This window comes from Typopeltis vanoorti, chromosome 10, assembly GCF_054136105.1.
Source record: "Typopeltis vanoorti isolate ZY-2024b chromosome 10, IOZ_Tvanoo_1.0, whole genome shotgun sequence".
Classification (NCBI taxonomy): domain Eukaryota; kingdom Metazoa; phylum Arthropoda; class Arachnida; order Uropygi; family Thelyphonidae; genus Typopeltis; species Typopeltis vanoorti.
This window is the reverse complement of record NC_143558.1, coordinates 59,560,720-59,575,591: the sequence shown is the minus strand read 5'-3', so window position 1 is coordinate 59,575,591 and position 14,872 is coordinate 59,560,720. Positions and strand designations below refer to the sequence as shown.

General features: G+C 35.7%; 1 protein-coding gene across 2 annotated transcripts in view; it reads right to left on the bottom strand.

Annotated features, from left to right (window-relative positions):
• Positions 1-14,872, bottom strand: part of BBS8 (tetratricopeptide repeat protein 8) — a 305,336-nt gene that overhangs the window by 134,286 nt on the left and 156,178 nt on the right. For both annotated transcript variants that reach the window (XM_090398645.1, XM_090398646.1), the window contains exon 8: positions 1,665-1,804. In XM_090398645.1, coding sequence (XP_090254771.1) covers positions 1,665-1,804 — 140 coding nt within the window. The remainder of the gene's footprint in view (positions 1-1,664; positions 1,805-14,872) is intronic.

The following is a 14,872-nucleotide window of genomic DNA, read 5'->3' as shown; positions in this document are numbered from 1 at the left end:
TTGCCGGTCATCCCATACCATATCGTGCACTTGATCAATGATTTCTGGTGTTGTTACGCTTTTTGGACGTCCTTCAAGTGGATCATGTTCAAGGCTCATACGACCATGTTTAAACTCGGCAACCCATTTTCTTAATTGTCAAAAACAAAGGAGAAGAGTGCCCATAAACTTTTATGAACTCTGAATGAATTTCTTTTGCAAAGAATTTTATAACCACAAGATACTTAATTTTATTCGTTTCAAGGAATATAGACAACAATTTTGCTTCAGACAGCTGTATAAAACAAAATACTTGATAGAATGACTTGCAATTTCACATGGATGTTTAGGAAACCAACTTAGAAAAAAAAAATCTTGCCGATAGTGTTGCCATCTATGGTCGAAGCCGAGAACTTTTCAGACCATCCTCGTATAATATTCCATTTGGCCCACATAATTGTAGCAATTCCAAAAAATGTTTCTCTTGGTATCTTGTTATATGCTTTTTCTAGGTCTCCAAGGAATATACAGATTTTTCTTATATTCCCAAGATTTCTAAAATATTTGTTGTAAAGTGAAAATCTTATCCTTACAACTCCTACTTGGACTGATCCCAGCTTGCTCTTTTCCAACTTTCTCTTCCACAATGCTTCATAGATTCTTCGCAAATCTGCTTGTGTAAATTTCACCTGGAAAACTTAACAGAGAAATTCCCCTGTAATTCTTGTTTATTTCTCATTTTTTATAGTTAGGAATTATGAGAACTCCACTCCAATCACCTATAGTTCAACATTCTGACCAGGCCTTATGAATTATGCAATGTAGATTTTCTCTAACTTTTATATCTCCATATTTGAAAATTTCTGTTGGAATTCCACCTATTCCATACAGAAGAGGAGTGCCATGCCAGCTGCATTAATTCATTATGACCTGTCCTAAGGGACAGATGGGTTGAAAAAGAGGACCATCTACTCCAGCTGCCTTTCCACATTTCAGACTTTTGATAGCTTTTTTTCTACGTCAGTCAATTTGTTTGATGGTATTAATTCACAACACTTTTGTATTTGTTCTTGTATTCAGAATTTAAATGTTGTTACAAATTTTTCTGTCTTCTCCCTGAAAGAAGCTCATGACATATTGGGCAAAATGTGTAGGAGTAATAAATCATATTTAGTTTTCTCTTACAAAAATATAGTATTTATTTAACTTGTTTGCTGGTATTATATCTAGCACCTTCAGAGCACAAAACTATTTGTAATAGTACACAAACAGCAACAATTTGGTAAATAATGGGATCCGTTTAAAGGATAACAAGAATAACACAAGGAACTTGTGTTATCCTTGTTATCCAGAGAAGTGAGAAGGTTCTTTACATGGAGAGTGGAATGTATTGTTCAAAGACTGCAGAACCTATGCCAACCCTCTCCATAGCACTGCTCTGCAGTATTTCGTACTGGGTTCCAATTGCTGCACAGAACAGTGCGGGGTGGAGAATGTAGAATAGTTCCCAAATCAGCATCATATGGAATCATGTTTTTCAACAAATGTGTTGCTATTCTAGAGCAGGAAGCAAAAATTAGAATAAAAAATTTAAAAAAAACTGCTTCATTTATAAAATTGTCCATCCTTTTTAAAATGGGCTTTTCTTCAACAACTTATTAAAATTACCAAAACAAGAAACAAACCTATAAAACCTAAGTGCAATTTCTGGTTGATCAGAGTAAAAGTGATGTGTTGCAATGCAAGCAACTCCTTCTACATTAATAGCATCATACTGGAGTACATCTTTATAATACTTGACAGCCAAATTAAGATCATTCAATCCCTAAAATGGAAATTAAAATAATGAGTTGATTTCACAACAAGTAAATAATTAATTAACTTGGATTTTTTGTCATTATCATTAATTTTTTTTTTAATTTTTACAGGTATCTGACCCACCCATGAAAGGTTATACAGTGGAACCTCGGTTGTCGAACATAATTTGTTCCTAAAGGCTGTTCAGAAACCGATTTGTTTGAAAACTGAAACCATTTTCCCATAAGAATTAATGTAAAATTAAATAATCCGTTCCCAAATCCCAGAAGATTGCTTATTTAAATCTTTACAATAAAATCATATACAAAAATAATGAAAATGCACAAAATCTTACATAAAAAGAATAAACACAATAAATAGATAAAATATAGATGAAAAAGACTGATCTCTTTCCACAAAACTTTGCACCTCACCCATTTCGCACACATTTCTTTGATCAAAGAACTAGGAATCCTCCCTCCTCCTTCTGTCTCTGAAAACATTTCTTCAATCACCATCTTTGGCTGCTCCTTCTGAAGATGTTCCAGTTCTTCCGTGGTGAGCTCATTCCTGTAGTCCTCCACATCAGCATTGCCAACTTCCAAGCCCATGCTTTTGCCCAGAAACACACCATCATTGACAAAAGCAACATACTCAGTCTCAAAAGCCCTGAATGTCTCTGTCTGCTACACAGTCCAGTCACAATTTCCTCCAGGCCGAGTTTATGGTCCTGTAAGTCACTAACACCTAGGCTTTGTCAAAAATATTAAGCAATGGAGGATATTGAAGCGATTTTTTACAGAATTCTCAGGAGAATTCTGGAAAAAACACCTTTGAAATGGTGCTTTGGTATAGAGTTTCTTAAAGTTCAAAATGACCTGCTGGTCGGTCCATGGGCTGGATTAGAGGAGTCATGTTAGGGGATAGGAACTTCACTGTGATAAAATCAAACTCCTCCACTAACTCGTCCTCCAAGGGAGGATGGGTTGGTGCATTGTCCGTCACAAGAAGGTATTTTAATGGCAAATTTTTATCTTCGAAGTATTTTCTCACATTTGGTGCAAAGACTTCATGGATCCACTGAATAAAAAAATTGCCTGGTTACCAAGCTAACTGTTTCTCGTTTATCCAAATCAGCAACAATTTTTCCACTTCTTCAAACATCTGAGATATTTGTTCAGTAAGAACTCTAACTCCTTTTGCAACATCAGCTCCCTTGATCGCCTCTTTATTTGAGTATTGTACAGATCATTGATATCGCCATACCAAACTGCATAGCAAGATCTGAGACACGAATGTCATTTTCATGTTTGGATAAGATTTCTCTTTTCACCTCTATTGTGGTTCTAACAACTTTTCTTTTCACTTTACTGCTATCACTATCCTTCTTCAGTCCCATGGTGGCTTATTTAATAATAATTTATTTAAAAAAAGTAAAACACAAAGAAAATCAAGAAAAGGTACTGCAAATTCAAGCAGGTGTCCAGATTGAGAGGAGGTTGAGGTGTAAGTGATGCTCTCCTGCCATACATCTCAACCCGAGAATCACATAGTTGCCAGTTTGCCTGTTTGGGAACCAAGATTCTGTTCGGAAACCAGTGCATTTTTGGTTTGGAAAATATGTTCGGGAACTGATTTGTTCAAGATGAGAGACGTTCGACAACCGAGGTTCCACTGCAAATCCATAGTACATTATAATTAGCGCTGTGGGTGGGTTATATCCAAAAACTCTGGTCATGGTGGTCTCAAACAGGAGTATAACATTTAAACCACTTAAATACACTGTTTGATCAGAGTTTAAACTGTGCCACAAACATAAAGTGCAATCTGAACCTGAAACCTGTTGGTTGGATGGCAGCCAAAGGCTGGCACATCCAAAAAAGAACACAAGCATGTTTTGCTTAATAAAAAAGACTGGAAACATATCTTCTATTTGCTTACTAAAAAGGCTGGTAATATATCTTCTAATAGCATAATAATAATATTAAAATAAAAAGTTAAGGTAGGAAAAATTATTATTCAGGACCTCCATGGAGTCATAAGATCAATAGCAGGAGGCTATTTGTTCTTAGACAACACAGTCTATCACACCACTCCTTAAAATCATTCACTGTCTTCACTTTAACAATCCTCTCAGGCATTTAATGATTTATTTATCCATATGGGGTTCCACCCCCTTTCTCTCCCCGTACCTTGTGTGTGTGTGTGTGGGGGGGGTAGGTTGAGATCTCCTAATCAGGGATTAGGTATATATATTTTATGACTGTAAATCCATGTGTGTTCATGGAGACAGTTTGCCTGTTCTGAGGAATGAAAAACTCGAGTTTTCAGGTGAAAAAACCCTCTACCTCCATAGTGGGTTGGAGAGACTGGCTAAATCATCAAAAGAGACCAGATAAAGGTTCCACACATCATAGATGAGAACTGAACCCAGGTCTTTCCAGCCAAAGGGAAATATACTTTGTCTATACTGACTGAGCTATGGAGGCTCTTATTTAATTATTTAATGATATATACCAATAATATACATTAATGATATACACCACCATCAAAACCAGTCTGTTATTCCTAACTGTTCCTATCCCTTTGGCAAGGGATAGGAATAGGAACTTTTTTGACTACTTATTAAAAGTTGATATTATACAATCCAGTTATCAAATTATGAGAGTGTCTTCCTAGGAGACTTTATCAGTTGTAACAAACTAGCTTCCTTTCTATAACTTCAGAGATCAATCCAGAAGGGAAGCCAAATCATTTGCCATCAGCTATGATCTAACACAAATAGTTAAATTTGTGTTAGATCATGGCTCAACCCAACCAGAACATCATACAATCCTCTTGGAAACTCTGACCATAATCTTATCTAAGTCTCCTTTTCTACAGATTATTCTCCTCCCTGACAATCTCAGCCTTGTACCCTATGGCACCACAATGGTGCCAAGCAGAATGACTTCTGGAATTATTATGCCATGCTCAGATTACTCTTTTCACATTCCTAATCCAAACATCTGCGCTGAACTAATAACCAAAATAATCCTTTGAAATAAGTGCCTTTAATCCCCACTCTACTACAAACCTCCCATCCTTATCTAAGCCCTAGTTCTCTAAAAAAAAAAAAAAAAAACTCTGCATTGCTGGTCCCAAGAGTATTTGTGGCTAGCAACCATAATATAGAAAAAACATATTACTACAGAAACCTCAACCATTGTTGGAAAAGTGACACAAAACCAAGAGGGAGAAGTACTGGGAAAATGAAGCAAGCCAGTGAAAGCCCCATTGGGGAAGATCACAGGTGGAAAACTCCAAGAAAAAAACCTCTTTAGCCCAAAACTTTCAACCAAAATTGGATGCTGGAATATTAGGACTTTGTATGAAAGTGGAAAAGCTAACTTACTAACCAGAGAAATGGACAGATACAAAATAGAAATACTAGGTATAAATGAGACAAGATGGAATGGTAGCAGAGAAATCCAACTAACAACAAACAAATACATTTTATATTCTGGAAACCAAAATGAAGATGACACACATAGCAAAGGTGTAGCTTTCATGCTAACAACAGATGCTAGAAGAGCACTAATTGAATGGAAACCAGTTTCTGAAAGAATCATCAAAGCTAGATTTAAAACTAAATACAGAAATGTGACTATAATAAACATATATGGACCAACAAACAATGCCAAAACAGAAGAGAAAGAAGGCTTCTATGACATGCTGCAGAAAGAAGTCAATGAAGTAAAAAGTAAAGATATGCTTTTAATTATAGGTGACATGAATGCAAAAGTAGGAGATAGTAATGTGGGATATGAACAAATAATGGGAAAAGAAGGTTTTGGAAACTGTAACAAAAATGGGGAAATCCTAAAAGACTTTTGCACTTTCAATGATATGATCATAGGAGGAACCTTATTTAAACATAAAGACATCCATAAACAGACTTGGATATCACCGGATAAGAAACCAAAAAACCAAGTAGACCATATTTTAATAAACAGACCTTGGAGAACCTCTTTGATAGATGTAAGAGTTTGGAGAGGTGCAGATGCCTTTACAGACCACTTATTATTGATTGCAAAAAATAAAAATGAAACTAAGAAAAATATTTAAAGACAAGAACCAAAGAATTAAATACAATATATCCAAACTGAAACACAAGGATACAAAAGACAAATATAAAGTAACATTAAGAAATAAATATGGAAGCCTTGTAGAACAACATAAGGAAATAGACATTGAAGAGAACTGGAAAAAAATAAAGAATATATTTAATAGTACTGCCGCAGAAGTTCTGGGAAGACAGAGTAGGAATCACAAACAATGGATCTCTGAAGAAACCATCAAATTATGTGAAGAAAGGAAAGCTTTATGGAATAAACTTCTGCAAAGTACAGAAGAAAACAAAAGAAATATGGTAAATGAAAGATACAGGCTTAAAAACGGACAGGTGAAAAAAAGTGCAAGGAAAGATAGAAGAGTTTCCTGGAGGAAATGTGTAAAAAGGCTGAAGAAGCAGCAAATAAATTTGACCCAAAGAGGTCGTTTGAGATAACAAGAAAGTTAACTGGGAAGAGTTTTAAAAGAGAAGGGCCTGTAAAAAATAAACAAGGAAAGTCACTCACAAATGAAGCAGACATAGAAAAAAGATGGATGGAACATTTCCAAGAAATTTTAAATGGAGAAATAGAAAACCTAGAACAAGAAATACCAGAAACACCAGAAGAAGAAATACTTAAAATAAATACAGGAACTATAACTAAACTAGAAATAACTCAGGCAGTAAAGAAAACAAAAAACAATAAAGCAGCTAGGAGTGACAATATACAGGCTGAACTACTTAAAGCAGATATAAACACAACTGTTGAAATGCTACACCCACTATTTAATCAAATATGGGAAAAGGAGGAATGGCCAGAAGACTGGAATACCGGACTCCTGGTGAAACTGCCAAAAAAGGGAGATATAACAGCTTGTAAAAATTGGAGAGGGATTTACTTCTAAATGTTGTAAGTAAAGTATTTACTAGAATTTTGCTAAAAAGAATGAAACAAGAAATTGAAACTAAACTAAGGAAAGAACAGGCTGGGTTCAGGCCAAACAGATCTTGTATTGATCAGATAATAACATTAAGAATAATTGTTGAACAGTCAATAGAGTGGCAGGGTAGCCTATACTTGGGATTCATTGACTTTGAATGTGCATTTGATAGCATAGACTACATGGAAGTTAATGAAGCATTATGGGATTCCTCAGAAAATCATAAATATAACAAAGAAAACTCATGAAAAATCCAAATCCAAATAATAAATAATGGCAAACTATCAGAACCATTTGCAACAAGCACAGGAGTAAGACAAGGATGTATACTCTCCCCGACCATCTTTCTGATTGTTACTGATTGGGTGATGAGGAAAACATCTGAAGAATTGGCATTCAATGGGGATTGTCAAATAAAATCAGTGACCTGGATTTTGCAGACAATATAAGCCTTTTGGTACAAAAGCATCAACACCTCCAAAAGAAAATAGGAAGCAAATAAATGTGGATTGAAAATAAATCATAACAAGACTAAAGTAATGAAGATAAACCCCAAACAAGAATTAGTCTTTGAAATACTAGGGAAAACACTGGAACAGGTATATAACTTTATCTGCCTGGGATCAGTGATCAGCACACAAGGAGGAACCAAACAGGACATACAAAATAGAATCCAGAACGCACAGATTGCATTCAGTATGATGAAGAAAATTTGGGGGTCCCAAGAAATAAAATTAAAAAAACCAAAATTAGACTCTTCAACACTAATGTTAAACCAGTTTTACTATACGGAGCTGAGACATGGTCACTAACAAAGGAAAACATAAATAAAATACAGGTCTACATAAACAAATGCTTGAGGAAGATACTAGGAATATACTGGCCAAAAACAATAATAAACATAGAACTTTGGGAGAGAACAGGTCAAACCAGCATCAGAAATGAAATCACTAAAAGAAAATGGAACTGGATAGGTCACACAATCAGGAACCCAGATAAAGAAATAGTAAAAATTGCACTAGAATGGAATCCCCAAGGCAAGAGGAAAAGAGGTAGACCCAGGATAACATGGAGAAGAGCTAGAAACAGAGCCAAGACAGCTGGGATATTCCTGGAAAGAGATCAAAAAAGAAGCAGTGAATAGAGTCAGATGGAAGTCAATGGTTGAGGCCCTATGCTCTGCAGGGAGTGAAGAGGATAGGTAAGGTAAGTTCTCTAAAAAAAAATGTGCATATGCGGTCCATGACAAAAAACGCGGTATATGTTCAATGGTTAAAATTAAAATCTCCAGCTTTGCATTCAGCTTACACCACAGCTCGAGACAAGTTTAAAAAAAGTTATCAACAATTCCAAAGCAGGCTTTCACATAAATGGTAATAAGTTTGTCTTCTGCTCAACTAAAAGTTGAGGCTTCTGGTCCCTCACTAAGACTACTTCATTACTCTTGAACATCCTGATGGTACCATGATAACCTCATCCATGGATAAGGCAGACCCTCTTGGAATCAGCCTTTTCCTCCAACTCCTGTTTAGACAACCAAGGCAAATCACCTCCTGCACTACCACAAACTGCCCATTGCATACCCCTCCTCTGATCTTTCACTAGGACATTAGAAAAATCCTCATTAATCTTCATACTAATAAGTCTCCTGGTCCAGATGATATTCCTCTAGTTGTACTCAAAATTTGTGCTCTAGAATTAAAAGCCATCCTGTATCATCTGTATAAACTGTCATAATCATTTGGCATCTACCCAATAGCATTGAAGTAAGTCTTTCTCTGGTCTGTGCCTAAAAAATGAGATAAAGGAAGCCATCCAGCTATTGTCCCATTGATATCACAACTACTCCCAAAAGTGATGGAGAAGGTCATACACAAGCAGCTTCTTCACTACCTGGAGATCATCAATTAATCAGCAATCACCAATAATGATTCTGCCAACCTCCTTGCTAACTTTACTTACCTTTGGAAACAAGGCACAGAAAGATTTGGAGAAACCTATGCAGTCGCTCTCATAACTCAAAGGCATTTGTTTGTGTCTGGCATAGAGGCCTTTTGAACAAGCTACCATCTTACGATCTCTCTCCTGCCCTTTGTGAATGGATTACAAGCTTCTTCTCTGATCATCTGTTGCATGTCATACCAGATGGCTTCCTGTCATCAGATTTCTTTATCAATGCTGGAGTACATCAAGATTCTGTACTCTCACCCATGCTCTTCTTCCTTTAAATCAGTGGCCTTCTCTCATTCTTTCTCTCTCTCTAACTTCAAATCCTATTCATTCTTTTGTTGATGAGTACTCTCCATTCCCTTCTTCTTCATTTGAGAAACCCTGTAGTACTCAAATGATTGAAGTCTCAAGGTGTGTCATAACCAATGACTAAAATGATTTATGACTTATTTTTTAATGATATTAACAACACCAAATGAACTATTTTATAAAATGATGCTTTATTAACTGCTTATATTTTGCTAAATTTCAAATCAGCATCATCAGAACAGCGTGTATATGTGACAACAAGGAAGTGAAACAATACAATTGTAATGGACAAAAGATCTAAAGTCTTATTTTGGCACCCTCTAATGTTGAAAAAAAAATTACAGCTATGTGGGAGTTCTTCTTAAGATAACAGTCTCTCAAATTTTTGGAAAATTAATGTGACCGTATTTGTTCAGGTTAGGAGAATTCTTCATAGCTATGGCTGACAAAAAATAATCTTTCAGATCTGTAACGACTTCTAAATAATAAACCTATTATTTATAAGATGGAAGATAGTTTTCTTCCATCTTATAAATAATAGGTTACATTTCTCAAGATATACTAATTACCAATGTACTGTGTGTTGTGGGTTAAGGATTTTTTTTTTTTGTATTACAGGAGAATGTTAATTATCCAAACCACTGATAGAACCTTGATACATCATTTACTGTTGTCTGTTGTGAGCATGGGAGTATGGTGGTGGGAAATGGCTTTCACTCAGTCTGCTGTGAATCACTGTAGTGTGAGATTATTACAGGCATTTTGTTGCTAATCACTCAATGTTCAAGTTTTTGTTCATAGCTATTTCACAAGATTCATTATATTCTCATTTATCTGCAATTATTTGTGTTTTGAGTTTTGTTAATTTTTGATTATATAAAAAAGTGTGATTTATAGTTTAAACCATGTAAAAAATTAGGTAGGTTTAAAATAAATATAATGCACATTGTTTCTTCAAAATGTTTTGGTTATTATTTACAAACCATTTCCTAAATCAATTTTTGGTTGGCCGAGTGGTTAGCGTATCTGCTCTCCAGCCAAAAGGCTGTAGGTTCGAATCCCGCTGTGGGCATGGATGTTTACGATTGTGTGTGAAAATACTGGTGGTGGTTGGTGGTAGATGGCATTGGTGGATTGAGTGGTCGAGATGGTTGTAGAGTGGGTGCCCTCCCTCGATGAGTCTTGGAACTCCCTGGAGGTGTCACGTAGTAATAATAATAATAATAATAAACTGAGTACTGTCATGTATGTTTGATTATCCAAACTATTTAAGTGAACCAACCTTGGTCGCAGTTAGTTTGGATAACTGACATTCTATTGTTAGTTTTTTTAAATAAACTGGAAATCCTGCTTTAGAGACCAAACACAGAACTTTTTAAAGACACTTCACACCTCCAATAAGTGAGGTGTTGGTCTTACACTAGGCAATGAAATTCATCTCCTATCTAAAGACAATCAAAAACATTCATGTCCACAATAGATTTGAACTGATCACAGCCTGCAGGTTGGAGAGACCAGATGACATTAACCGCTTGGCCAAGCAGGCTGGTACATGATAGTCAACATCCTTCCCAATACTACAACAACAACAACAATCTTCTGGACAGTTTTCACGATCTCTGCAGTATGTGCCTTTAACTTCAAATTTCTACCCACCGTCAACCTAAAATTCCTTTCTTTCTCCAGTAGAGTTCTTCTAAGATAGTACATAACTTCCCCTCCCATCTGTGAATCTCAAATTTAAAAACACTACAATTAGCTGTATTAAACTGATACCCTCATTCATTTGTCCTAACCAGCTTATTCAAATCCTTCTGAAGAACCACAATATCAGCACCATTAATGACAACCATTCCAAACTTCATATCATCTGTAAAGAAGAACTGAATATCAAAATCCAGTAACAATATCATTAACATAAAGGATGTACAGTAATACTCTCAGTGCTTCCCCATATACAACTTTGATCTCTATCAAAAAGCCAACTTCAAATCCAATAACCTAATAGCTAAACTGATACAATGCAACTTAAATAACATTATTATGTGACTTGTCAAATGCGTTTGCAAAATCCAGAAAAATGCCAGTAGATTCCTTTTCCTCATCGACTGTTCTTATTACTTTATTAAAAAAGGGGACCAGATCCAGATTACTGAAATGAAGAATGTTGCTTAACAAATCCTTACAGACCTTCATAAATGATCTATCTAAATATTTTATAATCACCTACTTTATAATTCCACATAAATCCCTTTCTCTTTGACAGTAGAGCACTCAGAGTTTAATCTTGGGTGGTGGGGGGGGGTGAGTTGAGTAGACAATTTGAGAATACACACTACGCATCACATACGACCTATCTATGACTGAGCATCTGCAATGATCGCTAATTCATAAGTAGTATAGAAATAGAAGTCCCCATGTTGGAGTGGGTAGTAGAATACCCCAACTACACTTCTACGTATCTTAAGAGGCGATAAATGGAGACCCAGTCCCCGGGGGGTATAGCCGGGTCCCCTTCGGGGGTTGGGTGAAGGGCTAATCACCCCCTCCCTGTAAAAATTATCTGATTACGGAAACTGCAAATCTGAATGAACAAATGCTCCTGGCAACAGACGTGACTTGCAAGACCCCAGAAGACATCTGATGTGGATAACGTATATATGACACACCAAGGGAAAAGCCTTTCGGAACCCTTGTTGTTGAAGGAGTCACTTACGAAGTCACAAAAAATTTTAAAGATTGGATCATGGAATGTCAGAACACTGTACCAGGTAGGAAAAACTAGGCAGGTAACAAATGAAATGGACAATTACAAGTTAGACATTTTAGGCATCAGTGAACTCAGATGGACTGGTTGCGGTAGACTTACAACTAAAGACAACAAGACAATATTGTACTCTGGATCAGAGGGAAAGAATGAAAAAGGAGTTGCGCTAATATTGAACCCAAAAGCAACCAGAAGCCTGATGGAATGGGAACCAGTAAACGAGAGAATTATAAAAGCCAGGTTTTATTCCAAATTTATCAAACTTTCTGTTGTGCAGGTTTACGCACCTACTAATGATAAAGATGAAGAAATAAAAGAATGTTTTATGAACAACTCCAAAAATTAATAAATTCTATTCCAAAACACGATATGATAATACTCATTGGCGATCTTAATGCAAAAGTGGGTAAAAGATCACACATAGAAGAAAAATTCTTAGGTTTAGAGGCTTGTGGAGACCGAAATGAAAATGGCATGATGTTTGTATTCTTTTGTGAAATGAACAACTTTGTCATTGGAGGAAGTAAAGTCAAGCATAAAGAAATACATAAATTGACTTGGATTGCACCGGACAGCAGCACAAAAAATCAAATTGATCATGTTGCTATCAATAGTATATTTGTAAGATCCATGCGCTTGATGTTAGAGTCAAACGTGGTGCAGATGTTGGTTCTGACCACTTCTTATTAGTGACAAAGTTGAAATTAAAACTTCAAAGTGTATTAAGAAAGAAAAAAAGTTCAAGAACTGCATTTGATATTGAAATTAAATAAACAAGAGAAAAGTTTGTTTTGGAGATAAAGAACAGATTCAATATATTAGAAATAGAGGAAAATCAAGATATAACAGCAGAAAACAACAAAATAGAAGAATATTGGAAAAACTTCAGGAATACATATAATGAAGTTTCTGAAGATGTAACTGGTAAACGAAGAAGAAAGAAAAATAAAGAATGGTTAACTGCAGAAACTTGGAAGATCATTGAAGAGAGAAAAAAGATTAAATCATTAATGAACAATACAAATTCAGAACGATTATATAAGGTGCATAGCAATCGGTATAATGAACTAAATAAAAGTGTAAAGAGAGCTGCAAGAGCCGACAAGAGAAAATATATCGATGAATTAGCAAAAGAAGCACAACATGCTGCAGAAAATGGACAAATTAGATAACTTTATCAGATTATAAAACAAATCAGTGGTAACAAAAAAGCAATCCCTTCCTCCATTAGAGACAAACAAGGAAAGTTATTGACGATTGACTCCAAAATCGAAGCAAAATGGAGAGACTATTTTGAAGAAACTTTAAATGCAAAGGTAGATACAGGATCTCAACAGGCACAAAATATTACAACTAGTGTAATACCCACTTTGAACATTTCCAAAGACGAGATTTCGTTGGGAGAAGTCAGAGATGCCCTGAAGGCACTAAAATCTCACAAAGCATGTGGAAATGATAATATCAATGCCGAAATGTTAAAAGCTGACCTCAACACAACTACTGCCAAATTACAAAGGTTATACAATGAATATGGAAGACAGAAAAAATTCCTGAGCAATGGAAAGAAGCAGTAATTATAAAAATACCTAAAAAAGGAGATCTGACTAAATGTAAAAATTGGGGAGGAATAAGTTTGCTGTCAATTCCTGCAAAAGTTTTTACCAAAATTTTAATTAATAGATTAAAAAAGGAAATCGAAAATTTACTAAGAGAAGAACAGGCAGGTTTTCGAACTGGTTGAGGAACCATTCAACAAATATTCACTCTTAGAAATATAATCGAACAATGTATAGAATTTCAAGCCCCACTTTACCTAAACTTCATCGATTTCAGTAAAGCATGTGACTCAGTAAATAGGGAGAAACTTTGGAAAATATTAGAAGAATACGGAATACCTTATAAATTTATCAACATTATTAAGAATATGTATGATGCCAGCAGGTCTTGCGTGGGAGTAGATGGAAAACTTACAGACTTCTTTATCATTGAAACTGGAGTTAGGCAGGGTTGTGCGTTATCTGGTCTATTATTTATAATTTTAATTGATTGGATTATGAAAAACTCAATGAATCAACAAAAGAGAGGAATACACTGGGACTTTACATCCACACTGGAAGACCTTGATTTTGCTGATGATATAGTGCTCCTGTCCTCCAAGTTAAATGACTTACAGCTAAAAACTGATGTCTTTGCTCGCTGCACAGAAACTGTGGGTCTACATATAAACAAGAAGAAAACCAAGGTCATGCGAATAAATGAAAAATCAAATAAAGAAATTAAGTTAAAAAATAAAACAATTGTAGATGTTGATACTTTTACATACCTTGGATCAGTAATAAATAAACAAGGCGGCACTGATGAAGATGATTTACAAAGAATTGCTAAAGCACAAAATTGTTCAGGTCACTAAATAAATTATGGAAAGCATCAAATATTACAGTTAAAGTGAAAATTAATGTTTATAAATCTATTGTGCGAGCAATACTGCTATATGGCTCTTAAACTTGGAAACTTACCAAAGCACAAAGTAATAAATTGGACATTTTCCCAAAACAAATGTTTAAAAGAATTTTAAAAATCTTCTGGCCAAATACAATTACTAACAACGAACTTTTAAAGAAAACCTTCTCCAAGTCAATAGATGAGGATATTCGCCTAAGAAGATGGAAAAGGACTGGACATGTTCTTCGCATGGGGATAAACAGAATTCCCCAAGGAGAACTGAGTTGGGCTCAAGACGCTCTAGAGGTCGTCCAAAATTAACTTGGAGAAGAATGATGGAATCCGAAATGAAGGGGGCAAGTTGGGCAGAAGCAAAAGCAGCTGCGAAGGACAGGGGCAGATGGAAAACCAGCATTGCAGCCTTATGTGCCAGTAGGCACAGAAAGACTTGATGATGATGCACCTATCCCACTACTCTTCGTCTCCACTAACTACAACGAACCACAACTACTGCCATCTACCGAAACATCCATGCCCACGGCATGGATATGATGGAATAAGATCCAGGGTGGGAGTAACGGGATGTGAGCTAGT